The 21,085-nt window shown below is 38.4% G+C and overlaps 1 protein-coding gene across 1 annotated transcript in view; it reads right to left on the minus strand.

Annotated features, from left to right (window-relative positions):
* The window catches only part of diaph2 (diaphanous-related formin 2), a 434,333-nt gene extending 413,785 nt beyond the window's left edge, over positions 1-20,548 (minus strand). The window contains exons 1-4 of the mRNA XM_038699417.1: positions 20,359-20,548; positions 19,511-19,917; positions 2,392-2,424; positions 357-533 (exon numbers count right to left, since the gene is read on the minus strand). Of these exons, the coding sequence (XP_038555345.1) occupies positions 357-533; positions 2,392-2,424; positions 19,511-19,594 (294 nt within the window). The 5' untranslated portion in view covers positions 19,595-19,917; positions 20,359-20,548. The remainder of the gene's footprint in view (positions 1-356; positions 534-2,391; positions 2,425-19,510; positions 19,918-20,358) is intronic.
* Positions 20,549-21,085: the final 537 nt, after the last annotated feature.

A 21,085-nucleotide genomic window follows, 5' to 3' on the forward strand; every position in this document is an offset into this window, starting at 1 on the left:
AAAAAAAGAAATGCAGTTATTTCATTATCATTATTTTACATGCCTGGCAAAGTTTTGTTCACCAAAGCAGTAAAGCAATAAACTTTACTGCTTTAGTATGGAAATCTGAGGGGATTAATATATTGATATAAAAATGTTTTTCAAACTTAACTTTCTGCCCTGTCAAACTCCTCAAAACCAGCACTCGCAACAGACGCTCTGTTTCTCTACTTACCTCTTTGCACAGATTTATGAATCAATTTAAGATTTCATTATAGAATACTCATTATTTATTATTCTGTGGTAGCTGTAATAAAACTGTGGTGGAATGATGACCCTATGCAGGGGAAACTCAGCAAGAGAAATACAAAGCTCACCATCATCTTCTCAAAGAGGTCAATGATCTCCTTTTCCGAGAGGTTCATGGAGCGGTCGTCAAAAAGGGGCTGAGGAACAGGCAGTTCAGACTGGGTAGAGAGGGGATCTGTCGGGTGCTGTATAAGAAGCTTCTCCTTCTTCATCCCCGTTTTCCTGAAACTGGTAATCCGATCACGCTGAAAGAAAACAGAGTGTTTGAGATATTAAAATACTGCACCGCTAACAGTCCTGTTTAGACTAGGTCAAGCATAAGGCTCTTTGTTTTTGGTTATTGCGGATTTACATTGAAAGAAAACCTTATTTTCTTAAAAGAGTGTCTGTGACTCGACCATGTCCACACAAGTCAAAGAGTTTTTCTGTTTCCTGCTTTCAGAGAACACTGTCTCCCACGATTTACAGTTAAAACGGGATCATCTGATGGCGAGGAGAGTAATTCCAGACAAAATTTTGTATGGATTTTTTTTCTCGGTTTATTAACCCCCACCCTGGCTCTGTACTTTTTGGACACGTAAAACAGTCAGTCTCTATGTGAAGACAGTTAGGATAATTCAATTATAGCCTACAGATGGGCTACATCTCAGAAACAATACCGTTATTTAGCCTTATTAATATCTTCTCTCTAAAATCACAGAGGCTGTAGTACTCGCTGTATGAACGTAATGCTGTTGTGTTAAGAATAACGTAATTTCATCTGCAACCACAGTGGAACAAATCAGGATGAAATCTACTAAGTTACTCCTGGAGTTACCTGGATAAGCCTGTTACCTTGTTTCGAAGTACAGTCCAAAGAAGTCTATAGTCACACTGGTGAGACCATCAGAAAACAGAAATCTTAGAACAATGAATATTTGAGAAATACATTTTGCCACTACATTAAATTGCTCTTGACGGTCACGCAAATGGTTTTAGGCCATGTTGTCAAAAGGTTTCATAGAATATGAAGGTGATCTTAACCTTCGTATTTGGCCAGAAGGTGGTGGTAGAGGAACAGTCACTGAGGTAACTAACGATATTTTCCAGAAACATGGTCACCAAACTTCCCCGCAACCCTATACGCAGGATAAGCAGTTGACAATGGATGGATGGATGGATGGTCACCAAACTTGAGGACAATAAATTTGCTCATCAAATCACATGTCAGCATCACTGACGTGGCAATTCTTCGAATAGTGTCGGACCGCCAAACGGCTGATTTATTAAAATAAATTTTTTACTTGTTTAATATTCAAAACAAACACAGATAACTTTGCAACATACTGACGGCAAAAACCCATTTGACATAGTATCCTATAGGAACCTTATCAGGACTTTACTTACCTTCATACCCATAGGATTACCTGGTTTGTGCTCATGTTATTAAAATTATTTCAGCATACAACAACTTAAGCTTGCTTCCTATCTGTTAGGTTCCATGTTACTGTATATTCATCAGCTATTCTGATGAATGCAGTAAAGATTAGTGTGAAAGCAGAAGAAAATACATGAACAGCATGCAGCCAGTCAATGTTAGTCGTATTTAGTAAATTGGAATGGAGGACATGCTGGATGAATGAACATACAGAAATGAACTGGAAAGGCAAACATTAAGGTCATGACATAGATTATGTCACTATTATCAGTTTGCTGAAATATTACTGGATGGATCAAACATACTGTGTGCTAAGACTAAAACAGATAATTCCCGATAGCTGAAGTTGCATGCTGACATTGCAGTGTCAGTGTCAAAGATAGGCTATTTGTTTAATAAAGTATTAAAAAGGCCCCAGGCAGAAACATCTAGAAGAAGTAAATGAGACAAGTTTAAGCTTAGCCTTTGCGTTACTAGAAAGAAACAAAAAAAACTGTTATGCTGTAGATGTAACCTATCTTTAGTTTTATTATGTTCTGTTCGGTTAAAATATTAATTTCATTCATTTGCTTCTAGCACATTTGATCCATCCACATATTTAAGTTAAAAGTCCCATGCATCTATGACAATACATGAGATGATGTAAAACAAAAAAAGTCACAACGAAATTAAACCAAGCACCTTACCATATCATCAGCCAATGTTTTTATATGTATGTTCTGTTGAAGGGAGGGCACAGTGTGAAAAACAAGATCCAACAGAAAATGACAACACCGCCAAGAGCACAGTATGTATCCCATCTGAAGAGCATTCACATATACAGTGTCCTCTAGATAATGTCTCATGTTCCTCAGAATCCAATTAAATCTCCAATTAACAAATACACACACATCAGAGAAGACAAAGGACGTGGTGCTAAATGTCTGACCACAGCTATCATTGACCCATTCTCATTATAGGATTTTTTCTAAATGAGGATTTGAGCATATCTTGGATACTGCACATGTGGAGGATGTGAAAATACTTGATGATCCCAAATAATAGGGTTTTAATGTATGGAAACATAATTGTGTGTTCAAGAGAGAACATTCCAAGTGCACAAACTTAAAGAGAAATATCAAACAAATAAATTAAATTAGACATCATAAAGCACCTATAATCCCACATCTATATTAAAAAAATTATACACTTTCACAAGGAAATATGTTCCAGCCTGGCACAGTTAAACACCAAAAGGTTCTTTTATCTCTGTATGTGTTGTGAAGAGCATCTCTTGTAGTGACATTAGCCCAGGCACATCATTCTTGTTTCCTTACTGTTTATAAATTATAAATTCAAGTCAAAGAAATTCACAACTTTTTTCCTTCACAAAATGTTACAAATAGTAAATATAACAAAATTTCAGATGTTTATCTTCATCTCAGACACAATAAGACAGGCTCCTGCCAAAGGCTTGTGGCTCAGCAAGGGACAGCAGTTTGAAACACAACTCAAATGGGAAGCAGTAGCAACACTGCCATATGCTGTGACGCTAGGCTGTGAAGTACTAATGAGTAAGGAGATGTGGGGTGGTGATGCCCATAAAGTCTGCCTCCAGCCGCAGATTTTTCCACTAGTTTAATCAGGAAACTACTGATGCTGGGGCGAGCAAACAGACTGGCTCTAACCTGCACCTCCCTCTGTGCATCTTCATCAGCTGTCGCTGTGGGCAAAACTGAGCAGACACTCAAACAAACTCAACAATCTATCACCAGTTTTGTCTGCAACAACTGATCAACAGTTGGGAGATAAAGCTATGAACCACTGAAAACAAAGCTTGAGATTCAATCTCTATGTGCTAGCTCCATGTTTTGTCCAAGCTGTTATTTCAACTCCAGATAAAATGAATATATGTCATATTCATACATTATGCAGAGAGGGTTGTGCCAGGGGTATCAAGGTATTTGTTTCACCACTATTCGGGGCGTTACAATAGCCACACAAGTTGTCACAACATCTGTTAAGCTAAGAATTTGACCTGAGCAACAACTTTTCCCATTTCTAACTCAAGAGAGTATGCATCATTAAGCCCAGCATTCTCTTGCAGTCTAAAACTGCGTGAAACAATAGCTAATTTTCAAATGGAGTACTTAAACATTTTCTAATCAATTTAACAACAATCAAACCACTGTTTGGTTAATTGCCTTGACTTGAGGGCCTTTCCTTGCCCATTATCTTGGCAACATCGCAACAACGCAATTTAACATCAAACAATTAAGCTTGCTTGTCCTCTGGGCTTCTCCTGCTTATTAAAGTAAACTTTTTCATCATAATAAATGTTTATTACCAAACACATATTCCTCTAAATAACCTAATCAAATTAGCTCTGGGTCCCTCCTTAATCAAATATGATTATGACTCCATGCAGATCCTTAAAAATGAAAACACAAAGCAATATCCCACAACTTCAATTCGTCAATTTGGGGACACAAAACTATACCAGTATGCATATTTCACACAATAACTTTTTAAATTAACATTACAAACTACAATTAATGTTAATATTACATTTACTCATGTAGAGACATATCCTTCCATTGCTCATTACAAAATTCTACCAGGTGGCACATGAAATATATTTTCATTCAAGATGGACAAAGGACCAACTTTGTTTTAAATTGGCTACCATTGCACAGCTTTTTAATAGCAATGCCTGTTATTCCCAACCAATTTAACTAGACCATCTGTATGATGTCATTTTAACTCACTCACTGGAACTATCACTATAAAATCAGTAGCCACAATGCCTCTGTAAAACGAGTTTAGAAGAAAATTGGGTTTTACTTTAATTAGTTCTAATAATAACAAAGGATTACTGGGAGCCAGCCATGGTTGGCAGTGAAGACTGTAATGCAATGTGCTGCCGACAGTTCTTGGCAACTTCATGAAACTTCCTTGTGTCCCTGTTTAATCAACTGCTCGTGTCAGCTACAGGCTAGTAAGGTGTTAGCGGCACTCATAACTGGTTTCAGTGTGGCAAAGAAAATCTTGTTACTTGGAGAGAAAAAAAGCAACTTCCCAATGCTGATAGAAGAGCTGCGAGAAATTTAGGAAAATTGTGGACATTTGTAATTAGCGTTAGTAGCTCAGCTGTCAGGTTGGAAATTCTGTAAGTGTTCATTTATTTCATAAATTCGAAAGCTCCACATGTATATATATTTCCCCGAGCACAGCAACAACAATCAGGTGCTGGTAGATAGCGGGATGAGTCTAAGTGAGTTAATAAAGGCAGATCAGTGTGCGGTAGTTTGTTTTTTGACTTTTCATATATATATCTATATATATCTATAGATATATATACACACACACACACACACACACACATATATAGATATATAAGCAATAGTAGCTGACAATAGAGAGCTGTACACATACACATACGAGCTACAAGAAAAATAAAAGGAAAGTATAGTTGCTAGTATGGACAAGCATGTGACTTGTCAAACTGGTCACACAACAAGGGAGAGTTCAGTTTTTGTCCAAACAGTTGCATGGATACCCTGGTTTGCCAAATTGCCAGAGCTTGTAAACATGAAAACACCCTAAAGCATATGAAGAGAGACACGTCACTCAGTTTGTTGAAATATTACTGGACATGCACTGATCGCAACACAAGTTAAACTCCTAAAGCTTTCAAGCCAGACATCTACCAGTAAGCTGAAACAACAGAAGTGATAATACATTTTAAAAAACAGCTTACAATGCTTGAGTACATTAGAGGATTGGAGGGAAATTAGTACAAGTGAATCTGATGTACAGCAGGGGGATTGGTCTGTATGAGGGATAGCTGATACATGTCTTTACCTTACAAAATCACAGATCAGAAACAAATTTAGGATGGAAAAAAAAACAAAAACATAATGTCTTGTTGTCAATGTCTCTGAATTTTAGATGTTGCTCCTAAACATTTCAATAGGATGCACCAGAGCTCTCATCCCTGACAAATTGTAAATGGTTGCATTTAAATAATGCTTTTACCTAAAACTAGAGACGAGACACGATATTGGGTTTACGATCGAGACAAGATGAGATTTAACATTATTTTTAAGAAATCCTCAATGTTGATTTAGCCTATATGAAATGTTTCACAACAATTTATGTTGGAAATGTTTTTATTTACGTAAAAGGAAACACAAAATTCAGGTGAGGGTCACAATTCAAAATCTAAAACTATAACAGAATATAATGCATCAAAGCTCTCAGGCATCCTGTGTTGCTTTCAGATATGTTTCTCCTGTATATCATCCCTGTTGAGTCAACACACATGCAGGCGTGATTTAGTCTTCTCTCTTCTTTTGTGTCTTTGTTTGGAGAAGTAACCTCTTTAAGTGTGCATATGTCACCTCTATGAAAAATGAATTCTTATAAACTCCTGGACTTTAATAGCTCCTGTGTTTCAGAAGGTTTTCAGTTCATGTTCAAAACTTTCTGCACATTCGGAATATATCCCTCATATCTGTGTTCTCTGAAATCTCAAGAAAAAAGTCGTAATATTACGAGACTCACGTCATAATTCAATGATAATTAATAGTATTTTCCTACCAGCCCTATACTGTGCTTTGCATCAGGTTATTGCTCTGCTGGTAGTATCCCCTTCAGACCATTTGACAGAGACTGGGACTGTATGTTAAGATGAGACAAGGGTGTAGAAACAAAACTAACAGGCTACACCTCTGAACAGGCAGAAATATCACCACAAATTCACACAGGTGGGCTTAGCACTAGGGCTGAACGATTAATTGCATTTGTGATATTATCAAGATGTGGTAAAAATGAGATTTTCTACTTGCAAAGTCTGCGATTACACCCTGATCACATGACACCCAAGAGTCGAAGCATAAACTTCGCATGTTATGCTGTACCTTGACTTGTTGTCAGAAAGACACATGTAGTAAGCAGTGTTTCCCACACATAGGCTTTTCTTGGGCGGCCGGCCAGGTAGATTAACAGCCGCCCAAGTAAATTTGGCGACCCATTTTAAAATCGTTTTTGATTGCAGTGCTGTGCATATTCGCTCCGCATATCCTCTCACTCGGTTGTTCTCTCTCTCTCTTTCTCTCTCTCTCTCTCTCTCACAAACACTGACAACAGACCCGTCTGTGAATTGAATGGTTGATATCATAAACACCGCTGCACAAATCTGTCCAACACAACGCTGTCAATGTCGAAGAGCCATCTTAGCAAGCATGTAAGGATCCTAGCTAATAAGGATAGCTATGTTAACTTTTGATAACAGCTGTCAAAGTTAGCACGCTGTGTAACTGGTAGTCAACAGGTGCGTTCAAGATAACTGGCTGACTTTCGCCGACTTGATAGGGGAATAAAAACAGCTCCATCAAGTCACTGACGTTTTGCAGCGCAGGTGTTGTGCCGAATTCTGCATGCCTGCCATGAATTGCATAGGCACCTCGCGGGAGGTAACGCAAACTTCGGCAGGTAGCCTACAACATCCGTTTTGCCAAATTATGCATTCACGTATTAAGGTCCTTTTCAGACACTTTGCCGTTCACATTGTTTGAACGCAGTTAACTACCCGTTCACCGCTCACATGGGTCCTCCTCAGTCTTTCGTTCATTCTGCAGGCTGAGTGACTGCCAGCGTCGGAGAATGAGAGGCAGGTCGGCATAGCAAGCATAACATTATTACAGCGCAGTGATGTTGTGCTAACTTATAGTTTTAACACAGCTGTACCGTAACTTTAGTCCTGCTAGTGTTTAACATTACAGAGCTTTAATGCCTTGACTCAAATTATCTTTCTCATATTATTAAAATTTGATACTTCTCCACCATTGCTCATGATAATAATTCATGCATCACCTAATTTCATCATAACACAGGCCTGTGTAGATTAAAATGAATGTTTAATGCCTTGAGAGAAGGTAGAGAGCTTAAAAATTAATCGCATTCTAAATCACATTTGGAATATTGGTAAAAATAATCGGTAATTTTCCAAAATCGTTCAGCCCTACTCAACACCTATGATAAAGTGCAGCTGACAGTACCAAACACAGCAAGTTTGCGTTTCAGTTTATAGATGTTTATATTACAAAACTCTACCAGTTAGTTACCACTCAGTCAAAACTGCGGGTTCACTTGATTACTATCACGGCGTACACCAGTGTCGCATGCGCTGGGAGGAGTTGATTTGCTGCGCAAGTCAACATTATCAGTTATACATTTTTTTTTTACTGCGTAAGAAAAATTACGTGTAGCGTGACACCATGTGAAAAATTTCATTTGCGTAAGTTTTAATCATACGAGAAATCTCGCAAGATCTTGTCACACCACTATCAAAAATGCTCTACCGTTTTCCTGCCATTGATGCATTCATACACACACACACACACACACTCATCAATGGCGGCGAACTACCACACTGGGTGCTGGCCTGGCCATTGGAAGCAAGAGGACACATGCGTGTATCAGATCAGAGATTTAACAACATAGACTTATGTATTATGTTAAGAAGGAAATCAAACTGTTTTTACACTGAAGAACAACTAAGCTCCACCACACTCCTACTATGCAAGACAAACTTGTAGCTGCCCTCTAGGCCATGGCACTACTTTCCTGTAGTCTGTAGTTGCATTAGAGATTAATGTTTTTACTCGTCATCACCGTAAGCATTGAAATGACATAATTTGTCTTTATGTAATCAGTTAGGATGTACTGCATTGCTCAATTTTGGGAAGTTGCATCAGACAGCACCAAATACCAACCTAGTAACTGAATTACACATAGTCTAAACAAATCAATTTCTCGAAATTAATCTTGTTACAAAGTCTTCTCAATGGCTGTCTCTCCAGACTCAAATAGGTAATGCACAGTGCAGCCTACGCTGCTACGAAAGATTTATGAAAGCATGAAAGTAGCATTAGTCCTTTATTGATAAAATCTATCAAATTAATCTTTATGCTTGCACTGTGAGTACGCCCTTTTAAAGCAGAGAGGGAAAAGGGGGGCAAACACACACAGACCCTCTTTACACCTGACATTTGATGTGACATATATCCAAACTATATCTGGAGAGCATTTAACCATTTTGAATATATTCACTATTCACTATTATACTATACCGACTTCAGAAGCCAGACAGAAATGCAAATGTCCTCTCCCGGTGTTTTCTCTCACAGTGTGCAAATAATTCTTCCTTAACGTTAAATGACAGTAAACATCTGGTTTCATTTGCACTACAGGCTTTGAGTCTCATCTTTATTCAAACTTTGGTTGATGTTTTCATCTCCCCAGCTCTAGGGCCTGTTCCAAGAAAGAGCTATGCTGAGTTGTCTGAATAACTTTGCAGAGTAAAACTCAACAGGTCGTTTTACATCAGTCTTTTTTTTTTTTAGTTTGTCCCAGTAAATTAAGATAACTAATTAAATCTGCTTCTTGGAACCAAACCCCACCCAGCTGACACTCGAAGTATCCTTGGGCAAGATACTGAACCCCGAATTGCCTCAGTGTATGAATCTGTTTGAGCACTTAGGCTCAGTGTATGAATGGTGAATGCAGATGTAGTGTTAAAGCGCTTTGAGTGGTCAAAAAGACTACTACAGAGCAAAAAAACTGAATGTTAGGGATGTACATTCTTAATAAATGTTTGACTTTTCATAATTTACATGGATGTCCAAAGTCCAAGGCAGGTGCAAAGCAGGTATAATTAAAAATAATAATAATAATGTTGGTGGGGATTAAAACGTGCTTTCACAGGACAGCATAATGTCAGAAATTGAGGGGGGGTTACAATGACTATGCCGACTCAACATTGTGATGCGATGTGATGTTGTGATGATCATCTATCAGATCGTCTATTATGAAGGCACAGAAAAAAGTGGTTGAAATCAGAATTAGTAATGTTACTTTCAATGTAGGGTTTTTCTCTGATCAAACAAAAACAGAGTATCAGATATGAGTTGGGCCACTTTTACCTGTATAGTTAAAAATAGAGATACCCACATCCCAACACATCTGTCTGTGAGTTAGTCAACCCAAATGGTAGTAAAACTGTACATATGTGGCAAGCTAAGACATTAAAAACAGGACACAAAGCCTCTTATCCTCGCACAAAAAAATCTATCATACACACACACCAGAATGGTACACTTGTCCTCTCGGCAAACTGGATTAGGAACAATTTAATAAAGCACAGAATGTCAAGTTATTCCCCTGAACAAATAAATTAAGTCTCGACAGATGCACTGTTGACTCAGTTTTTATGCACAGTCTTGACTTTGAGATACTTTGATGTGTTTCGTGCCAAAAACATTTTTAGAACATGTAATTAATTTGAAAATGAAGAAGAAAAAACGATAAAGAATGTACTGGTTTATTGCGAGAGCTCAACTGCCTTTAAAAGGGCACGAGTATGTGGTAGTCTTATTATTTTAGGAGAGTGCTGGTACTGTTTACAGTTTCCTAAAACAGCAACCATTCAAAAGGGGAAGCACACAAAAGCCAGTAGAGATGGTGTAAGATTTGAATGGCTCCACACTGGATGGCCTGACCATGTGACTGCAGACCAGCACAGCACTGCCCTCGAGTTATCTGTCTCTGTTAAAGGCAAATTTCTAGCTCTGTACCCTTGAGGGATGGCTTGTTTTAGGGGGTGACCCAGAATTGTCTGTCAATGGTATTAACTGTAGGCTACAACTTGGAATATAACGGAATTGTTGATGCAATTTATAACAAACGGGATTGTACCTTGCATAATAAGCATATTTGCCACAGAACTTAAGCCACACAAACAGAAAACTATGCTGCTGTGTTTTGGTGTTTATAGGCACTGCTTCTGTCCTCTCTGTTGGTGATTCTGCGAGGGCGGGGCTTAGTGGCTTCTTTACATACACGCACCGCCATATTGAAGTCAGTGAGCTAGAAAAAGTTCATCACTTCAACAAACTCTCAGGAGTGCCACCTCATTGGCAGATGCAAGATGCGAGCACGTTGTAGATTTCATGTGAATTGTCCACATAAATAATTGCACATACATATTTCTAAATGCATATCTGTATGATACATTAAAATCATTGATATTAATTCCATTTGTAATATTTTCCTATTGTATTGTTTAAATTTTATTCACCCACCACATGATTACACAATCTTTCTGAGGACAAAATGTGCTTAAATTGTAAAACACTTCATAATAGACAATCTGATTGCATCAAAATTAAAACAGAATTCATAGGGCCCTATCCATGATCTTGTTGCCTAATATCTGAATGTAGCATAACTGTAGCAAGCGCCATGAGAAGGCAGTAACTTTAACGATAAAAATGTTTTATAGGAACGGAAAAGTTGATGAGCCTAAACAGGCAAAAATTTGTGGGCTAGATTATGACGACACTATATATCCATAAAACGCCCACTCTGCAACACTAGTAGTTTCGAGGGGTCCATCATCCCCCCTAAAAAAAATCCTAGGGGAAACACTGGAAAGATCAGTGTATTAGAAATCTTCTTTGATTGTTCTTTACATCACAGAGATCTCATTTGTATTATGCAGACTCCTATTATAAGAAATCCCGCAAAGACTTCTAGAACTTAAAACTTCATGATCTCACAATGGTTATTTTGACTTTTAGCTACACTGCACTGTTCACATCTATTTAACCAGTCTTTTTTTTGCTAATTGCCGATATGTGCAAAAACATGAACTCATGACCTTGTTATCTGTCAGCTGTTTTCTGTGGATATTGAGATATTTCTAAAGTGCTAGCCAGATAAATGTTTTCAAAATTAGTCAAATTCCAGTCAAATTTGGTTGTACTTCTCACTGTAGTGATTATGCCGGCCACATACCTCTGTTATATTCTAAATTACCACTACTAAATAGTGAGTCTTTTAATAAAAGATGACTCATGATATCCCTGTGTCAAGCTTTCATTATATATCAGGCAGTACATCGATTCAGCCAGTTAGTCGTCTTTCTGCACTGACCTCTTTTTACAGAGTGTTTATTCAACTATTCAATATTTAAATTGGAACAATTCAATTTTCCAATTTAAATACACTATTAGCTTGCTTTAATCTCTCCGTATACCGTTCATAAGACTTGCATCTAAGCACATTTTTATATTGCACTCTATATCGCAGCAAATGTCACATTCTCTCTCATATTTGCATTGTTCTCACTGATTAAAAAAGTGTGAAGTGTAGCCTAATTTCTAACTTGCACTGACAAGGAGTATATTAAAGGACATCAGTGGCAATGACAAACACCTCTTCTCAGCAAATTTAGCAAGAGGAAAAGTTCCCCCGTTGCAGTCCTTCAATAGAATACAAGTAAAAGAGGTGGGGAAACCCCTTCATCCGGGCCTACATCAGATTCAGCAATTGCTAAGTCAAAACACAACCAACTACCCAGGAATCATCGAATTACTGTCGCAGCTATGACCAAATTCAACGTTGATTCATGTATTGTTACATATAGAAAACTGCATTCATGCTCAAGATATATCTTAAGCAGGCTTTTTTTATACATAACTGAGGCAGCCAAATAAATTCTTAAGTCTTCAGTCTAATCCACTGATGTACATGAATGGGGCTGGGGCTCAGAGGGTGACATTACAGCAGTGGGTCTGTCAGTTTCTTCCACTGTGTGACTAAAGCATTCTTCAGTGCTTCCTCTCGCCCAACTTCCTGAATGCCATTTAAACACTCACATGTGGTCTGTTTCCTGCCGTTTCTCACGTCTCCCTCTCCCCAGCACAATTGCGGTTATATTCACTCTATCATACATACTGTGGAAAGTCATAGCATAAAGTGGAAAAAATACAAAGCAACAAAGAATAAAATAGGTAGGACCACATAACTACTTGTTGAGATTGACCAAATAGAATATAGCCAATACAGAACAGCCTCAAGTGTGTGACAAGCTGACATCTTGTAGTTAACAACATGCTAACATGACCTAAAATGATCCTTGAGGCTTCCCTACAGCTCATGTATCAAAGCGTCAAAAGCTTCAAATGTCACATCTTTCAACCGCAGTGGCACAGTGAGCCATTAAATATGATTCTCAATGAGATACTGTCAAAACTGTCAAAAGCACAAAGGTTAACAAAACCGTGGATTAGCAGTATACGTGATTCTGACACAAAACGTCCTATTTTCTAATTTGGGCAGTTGCCTAATATGCAGCACAGATGAGTGATGTGGACAAAAAAATCCTAATAAATATACAGTGAATCACAGTATCTGTGATTAGCTAGTTTAGTTTATGTCGCAATGATGGTAATGTATATTAAAAAGCAAAGTTAAAGTGGAACTGTCATTTTCAGCTGTCGTTCAAGTATTTTGCAAATTATTCAGAGCCAAACTGCTTAGTAGTGTTATTCTAGGCAACAAAATGTTATATGGGGCCAAAATACTTGATATGATTAAACAGTAAATGATAAAATAACTTTATATTAGTCAAACATACAGAAATAACTTTATGTCTACAATTTCTCGGTAGCGTACAGAATCAAATGTAGTGCATGTCTTTCCACTAAGCTCTCAGATGGCCAAGGCTTCACATTACAGATGCGCCGGCTTAAGTTGTGCTGAACTGCCCATTCATTACTGAAGCCTTAATTACTTTAATGACCAACTAAATGACAAGCATGACTACAATCATTTAGTCCCAATTTAATTAATAAGGGTTAATTACAAATTGCAAACACACGCAAATAAACCTGACAGACAATAATGGGCATTGCCAATGTGCTAATGTTGAGACTATGCCAACTTTTCATTCAGCGTAATTTTTAGGCAATGCTTGTATTGATGTCAGTCTTTCTTCAACTGTTGAAAGTAGTTATTAATATTTTCTGAAGACCCTTTGCCACACAATTTCAGAAAGTACTCAATTAACCAATGACACATAAAAAGCATGAAAGATCATATTAACAAAATGCAACCACCAAGTCAAGCTCAATTCACTGGAAATGACCATGCTTAAGTTACAATACTATTTACTGGTACTAAAGTTAGTTCCAAGGGGGTCAGTTGTTGAAATGCCGAGGCCATGGTAACGTTAGCTAGCTTCGACTTTGCTTAGCGCATTTGAAAAGGCTGTTGGCCCAACAACCGAAAAACACATGGAGATGTCCACAAAACAGTTCAACAACATTTTAGTGTTGCTGAAATGTTAGCAGTTACGTTACTAACGTCTCAAACTTCATTGTAGGGTTAAGGATGTGGGTCCTTTAAGTTGGTTGGATACAGTTGTCATCATTATTGCATTTTTTGTAGGTAATAATGCTTTGTAACATCTTTGGCCTACGAGCTTACCGATATTCTCTGGGTTTGTTAGGGTCATTTGCCTCAAAGATAAAGTATTTCCAGTCCACAGTTCCATCCTTGCCTTCCCAGACTGTAAGTTAGCTAGCTCCAAACAGTAAATGGGAGATGGCTAATGTTAACAATAATTAGCTGCACCTGGCTTGTACCTGTAGCTACATACTTAATCTAGTTATTTCTATGCATTTCTTCCACTACTTCTCACAGTACCACCTCTGTTTTCTATTGAACAAAAATTTGTCATGGAGACTTTGCTATTCCCGTTAATTAATTGTTTTTTCTTCCAGAACATGCTACATTTAGCATCTACAAGGTCTGGGTGGCTTGGTCAGCTTGTCCACTCTCATTACCCAGAATGCGTATATGATCAGGGACTCACATCAACCTGACCTCTGTGCCTTACCTTACTACTCATAAATGTGCTGCCATGACTTACGATTATAAATCCCAGTGATGCACCAGACTTAATACTAGCCTGACCACATATACTAACCTGCCACATACTCTCACTTTCAATACACTAAAGCCACCAAAATAGCATATATCCACACACTGCATTCATTTTAATAATATGTGAATTCTTCAAAAATTTCCCCATTATCTGCAAAAACTGTCTTCACATATGAACAGTATGTTTATGAATATATAACTGATCATAACAAAAAGTAATAGTGGACTTATCACATTTTCAACATTTCTGATCCTATTTTTACCTAGACCTACAAACTGCCAATAATGAATGAATAATTCATGCGAATAATGCCAATAATGAATAATGAATAAGATCTTTGACATCTCACACCTCAAACAAGTTGTTAAAGTATGTTCATTCAGACCTAAAGCACTAAGGTGCTGACCAACTATTCCACCTGTTTGCAGCATATGTGTAGAATACTGGTGAAAAAGCTTTGAGCTGAAGAGAGTAGACACTCATCTCGGTTATGTTGTAACTCTCACTCAAAAGCAGACAAGCACAGTCTTTAATAAGCAAAAATTAATCAGTCCCTTAGCAGACTGATCACATTGCAGGATGCAATACCAAAGATGCTGCAGATGATGAAGACTGGTACTTCTGTGTTGTAGTTACGAATTACAAGTTTGATTATCACACATTCATTACTTTAAACTAGGGCTGTCAAACGATACATTTTTTTCTTAATTGTGATTAATTACTGAATTTCAAAAATTCTACACCAAAGTGCATGTCCAAAATGTACACATATTATTACAAAGTGCATAAAAACAAAATTCTCCACAGCTACATTATTAATTTAAAAAAAATTTAATTTAATTCAGTTGAAACCAATGAGACAGCACTTGCTTTAAGTAGGAGTACAGTTTGGCTGCTTTTCTCGTTTCATGCAGGCTATGTATGCATGCAAAACTTGTCCCACGCGATGACAATGTACATAACTTGCACTCAGTCCACTAGCATCAACCTGATTAGCTGTACTAGTTGTATGCTTAGCTTGTTGATGGTAACGTTAGCTTAAGCTCGAAGTGCTTTGATGATATTTTAATTCCATTTCACAGAAGGTGCACACTGCTTTTGACTTGTCAACAGAGCCGTCTGGGACTGTGTTGTTGAAAATCTCCATGGCTGCAGCAGGAGGTAGAAAGTGTATGTGGCAGCATGACAACAAGAGCCAAAGATCTTTTTAGCAAAGATTCTTTGGTAACAGCACCAGGGACGGTGTAAAATATGAATATTTGACACACGCGATTAACACAATTAAAACGCGTTATGATCAGTCCTTAATCTCATCGCGATTAACGCGTTAATGCTGACAGCCCTACTTTAAACAGATTATTGATTGTTGAATAGTAATCACAAGTTTACAGACTTGCTGAAGTGCAGCTAAAGCCTTTGGTAAATTTGGGTACTTCAGCATGAAAATCTACTCCACAGAGCCTACTCTTGAAAATAACTGATGTCTGAATCTCTGCTCAGTGAATCATTTATTCTTTTATATTACTGCTACTTTACTACAACTGATTCTCTAAAATTCAAGCAAAGCTGAGCAGACACACTTCACACAATCGATTTATTCACAGATGGATAGATGGATAGATAGATAAGTCTCCAATGTCCCAATGTTAGCTGCTAGGCTTTGGACTTGGGTTTCTTGTGAAGGGAACATTACTGTAACTGTAATTTTGAAATTATGGCTCACATAATGAACAGATATATAAGCTAAACCTGACAGTCCTTAAAACGTCAGTTTATTGAAGCAATCAAAAAACGTAATATAGAGGCACATAATAAATGTCTGTTTTCTACATTCAGATTGTAGGTCTTGCTCCTACACAGTCTGTGATGTGAAGTCATATAGTTATTATAAATGTGCATTGGGGCAGCTTTTCCCTCATACTGCTCTGTGTGAGGTCATATTTTACTCTGTTATGCAAAGGGGTAATATTTCTCCCTCAGTCAAACCAGATCCCCTAAATTCCTTTAAAAAGACATCATTCCATCTGCCTGTTTTATTGGATGTCATGTTTTTGACAACGTCAAGAAAAGGACATTATCACAAAATACAGCTACAAAATATAGCTACAAACAATAGAAATGTTTTGAATGATCTCTACCTCCGAACACTGGTGTTATTTGAATGTCCTTGGCTGTGTTGAGTATCTACATTCTGGGCCCAAAGCCCAAATGGTGTTTCTGTGATGTAATCCTGCCTAGTGACTTGTTAAGCAAACATACAGCTTTCACTGTTTCTCCTCTAAAGACTGATTTGACTTCGTCGCAAACTGTGCCAGTGTTTGCCACTTTGCTAATTATCCACGCAAATGGCACTGTACTTTTCATGTGCATGTGAAAAGGAAGTGACAATATCTACCTATCTGTCATCCTGCTCATGATGATAGCATCATCCATGTGCACTACACTGCACATCAGGAATGTAATCCTATAGCACCATATATGGTCAAAACTGTCAACAGAAAAGTACAATATGTTTGTCACTTTCACATGCCATAATCATCTGATAGACATACATGCAGTTTCAATCATTTTGAAACATGAATTGCATTTTTGTTTCCCTTTTTTAACAGATTGTTAAAGTTTCACTGATTAAAATGTACCTTATTCTTTTATTATTCTTATATAACTTGCATTTGTTTATTCCATATTTATATATTTCTACATCTATTTATGTCAACTGTATGTTTGTCTACGTGTAGCACCTTATCACCAAAGCAAATTCCTTGTATGTGTAAAACACTACTTGGCAATAAAGCTCCTTCTGATTCCTTCATGCATAACATTTCAGCTTATTTATACGTCTGCAAACAAACTTAGAGCTACAGTATACATTGGGGCAGCTTAAAAGTGGGGATAAGCAACAGAGGACAGATCATGGCTCCACCCAGGGATGAATAATTACTTCCTCCCCCAAACTCTGTGTTGAGATTTTTGCAACAGCCACAGTTCAGGCTTCCTTGGAGGATTGAGCAACAGGGTATGGGCCGGGCAATGACACCACTTTAAAGAACAAAAAGCAGTGCTCTTATAGAGGCTTCTCGCTAGTTATTATGCCGTCCAGACACCCTTGCAAACAAATTAAACTTGGGTGGCAGGATATTCAAGAGTTGCAAGCTGTCATTAGGATGTTGTTAGGATTTCTCAAGACAACACCCTTTGGTAGCTCTGGGAGTGCACATCACTTCAGTCCACTCTGGGAGTTCCTGTCTGGCAGTTATTAGGGTCACATTTTCCATACCTTAACTTTGGTGGAACCCAACCAGTGATTACATGTTTAAGACTGTTTGCCCAATCTGAAACACAGTAGTGGAACTGTTTACCTCTTCATGTCTCCATTTTAGGACAACGTCATACCAGAGCAGCAACAAACACCACCAGCTGAGGTGTTAACAAAGTCATTAGCGGTCAGAACCCATGGCTGCAATCTGTCCAATTTGGCTCACTGGTCAATCTCTACAAAAATAAAAACACTAGTCAACTTAAATTGTGTCCTTTTCATTTTCTTGTTTGGTAGCAGTGGCTGTAACTAAACTTTTGATCAATCGCTCCAATAAGCAAACAACCACAGAGAATGGTACACTATAAAGCAACACCGCTACTAGTCGATTATTGACTGCTGAGAGGCGACGTCATCCAGAAAGTTCAACAGCAGCCAATCTTTCCACGCTGACAATTGTGGGAAAACGAGAAACCACTATCAACAGCAGCCAAAGTTTTTTGTCTTTGGTCATGGAAAATTACTTTCCCCTGGTTTCTACAGCTGCTGACCATGTGTACGCAGTGACATCCACTTAAAACACTCCGTAATATAGTTTAGCTTTTGAATTTTACATTGCACTTAAGACCGTGAATACAAGATTGTGGTTACAGTTTCCCAAATACGGCAATTAACTGTAGGTTTTGGATGCTCTTGGAAGTAAGATACGCCGTTTACAGTTACAGCATGAGTTGTTGTTTGCACAAGTCAGTTAAAGCACAGTCTGAGTTGTCAGAAGTGACTGATTTAGACTTCGTGGAGAGTTCAAGCCAACACCACCAACACTACCACCACATCGCAAAAGCTTATGATCTCATTTCCAGGCAATGAATGCCATACAGGAATAGAGTAATGACACCAATGATGCAGACTCAGGGTTGTCCACTTTCTAAATAAGCACACTCCTCACTTTACATAAACTATTCCACTAGTTCAAGCCAATAGAGAGAGTATACATAAAATGAATGTGTTTTTTCAGTTGTTATCTAACAGACTGGCCTGTGACTGTCATTTATTGTGCTGATAATACTGCTCACGCTGACTAAGGATACGTTTTATCAATCACGCACACTCATGTCGTTCATAAAACCACCACAAACCACACGGACATCACACTCGGTGCAATGAGTCATCCTGTAACTGGGCTTCTTCTTTGTGTATGTATTAAAACATATAGTGAAGCTCAACTGTCACAACAAGAATGCTCTTCAAAGAACTTTCAGGAGATGTATTGACGGGGTTTATCACATGATGTACTGAATGCTTTCCACAGCGAAGCACTCTGTGAAACACTATCTCTTTTGCTCAACTCTAACAGCTATTAGCTGTTCTGTATTGGGCTACATTAAATAGTAATAACAACACATCAATAAGTATTTGAGCCTCTTACTGCACTAAACAGAGATGTGCTCTCTTCACAACATGCTGTTTACTAACTATACTGGAGTTATGTGTCCACTTGGCTTGGATTGATTTGACTTCACCACGAGGATAATACTGACTTACTAATAACTATTAAACTAGAAAGACTACAGTGCAATCAACTTAACAAAGCAGTGTTTGTGTTTACACAGATTAAAATATGGTAGTAGTGAAACTTTCTGCAACTGTAGTGTCACTTTCTCAGTTTCTCGATCTGAGAGTGGAATTAACCCTTTCTTGTGGGATTAAAGGATGTGACAGTTCACAGCACACTACTCCCATGCAATCTCATTGAGTCAGCCTGAATACCTACCAGCTTTTTGTTTTTACCATCATCCTCGCTGGACTTCTTTTTAGAGGATTTATTCGGGTCCTCCCCACCGCTGGCTTGATCCATTATGGCTTTGGGATAGTTCACCTCCAGAAAGACTTAATGCGACCTCCTCAAAAGTTGGCAAACTCCACCAGCTGGCTTTGCAACAAAACTTGTACAGCAAACCATGCAGGTTAGGTATTTTCAAAATCCATTCCGTTTTAAAGGTAAAGAATAAATTCAAGTTGACCGCTTGCAAATAGCTCCCAGAATAGTTTCCAGTAACAGTCAAAGGGGCTGCTTGAAGGAGAAGAGGTGTGGTAGGATATGGTATCTGTCCTGGTGTCCCCTCAGCTCTGCAGTAAGTCCGTTCACACTGCCGGTAAAGGCTCTCTGAAGAACAGTAACTGTTAGGTAAACAAAAATGAATTAGCCTATCTCACAAGTGCTTGGGCGTTAAGTTGTGTAAATGTTTGCCTTAACACGTGTTTCCCTGAGCAGCCTTGTTAGTATGCGGAGTGCAGACACGTTCAGTGAAGCCAGTATATTGTAAACGATAAAACAGATGTAAACAAACATGTCGGAGTTAGCTGTAGGGAGCTCGGTTTAAAAAAAAATATACATTTGCAGACAAAGCCCTGTGTTTGGAAACAGGATAAATTGTTAGACAAAGCAAACTTACAACGGTGTAACTTAGCAATAACATAGCAGTAACCGATACAAAAACGTCTCATTGCAGCCGGGATGCTCTGACAGCTTTCACTGTGCACTGCCATGGTCATCATTTGTCTGACAATACAGTCGTTAACCACAATTAATAAACAGTTGTGGTAATAGTGGAAAATCACCGTTGTTCTCTCTGCTTGGAATACTTTGCAGTGAAGTACACTTAGCCAGGCTAGCGTAATTGGACGACCGTCCACTACCCAACATTATGTGTTTTAACAGACACAACCGTACACAAGCACATACAACACTATTCTATAAATTACAGAGTGAACAATAAATAACATGTCAAAGAAAACTCGCAAAATCCCATCCAGAGCTTACCTTTGCAACCAAACTTGAATGCCAGGCCCACGGTAATCCCGCCCACTCATGTTCTGATTGGCCTATGAGATACGTAACGAGTGGGGACTCCAGTGGCTACTGGTCAGATGTGCTGACAGTCATGAGGTCGAAGTGGCGTCGAAGGGGAGGAGACTGTTGTAACGGAGAGGTCAGTGTGATTTCACAGCAAGCGGATGGTATTCAGTTGGTAGTAAGAATAGATCCATGAGTGAATTATGGAAGGCTGGCCGCAGATGGGAATCAGGGCGGGAATCCGCGGCAACACAACATACTCTGGGTGTGTTAGGGTGCCTGTGTGTGTGTCACTGTCACACAGACACACACCTTTTCTGTGTCTGTGATTATAACAGCTGGTGTTATTGTCATATTGTTACTTAGTTACATAATAGAGTGCAGTATATAGGCCTACTGTGTGTGTGTGTGTGTGTGTGTGTGTGTGCGCGCGCGCGCGTGTTTGCATAAAGGAAAAAGGCAGTATCGTTTTTTCAAATGTGTTGCTGAAAT

The sequence above is a fragment of the Micropterus salmoides genome, unplaced genomic scaffold (assembly GCF_014851395.1).
Source record: "Micropterus salmoides isolate LMB-PRFRI ecotype aquatic unplaced genomic scaffold, ASM1485139v1 Ms_hic_scaffold_5, whole genome shotgun sequence".
Lineage (NCBI taxonomy): Eukaryota > Metazoa > Chordata > Actinopteri > Centrarchiformes > Centrarchidae > Micropterus > Micropterus salmoides.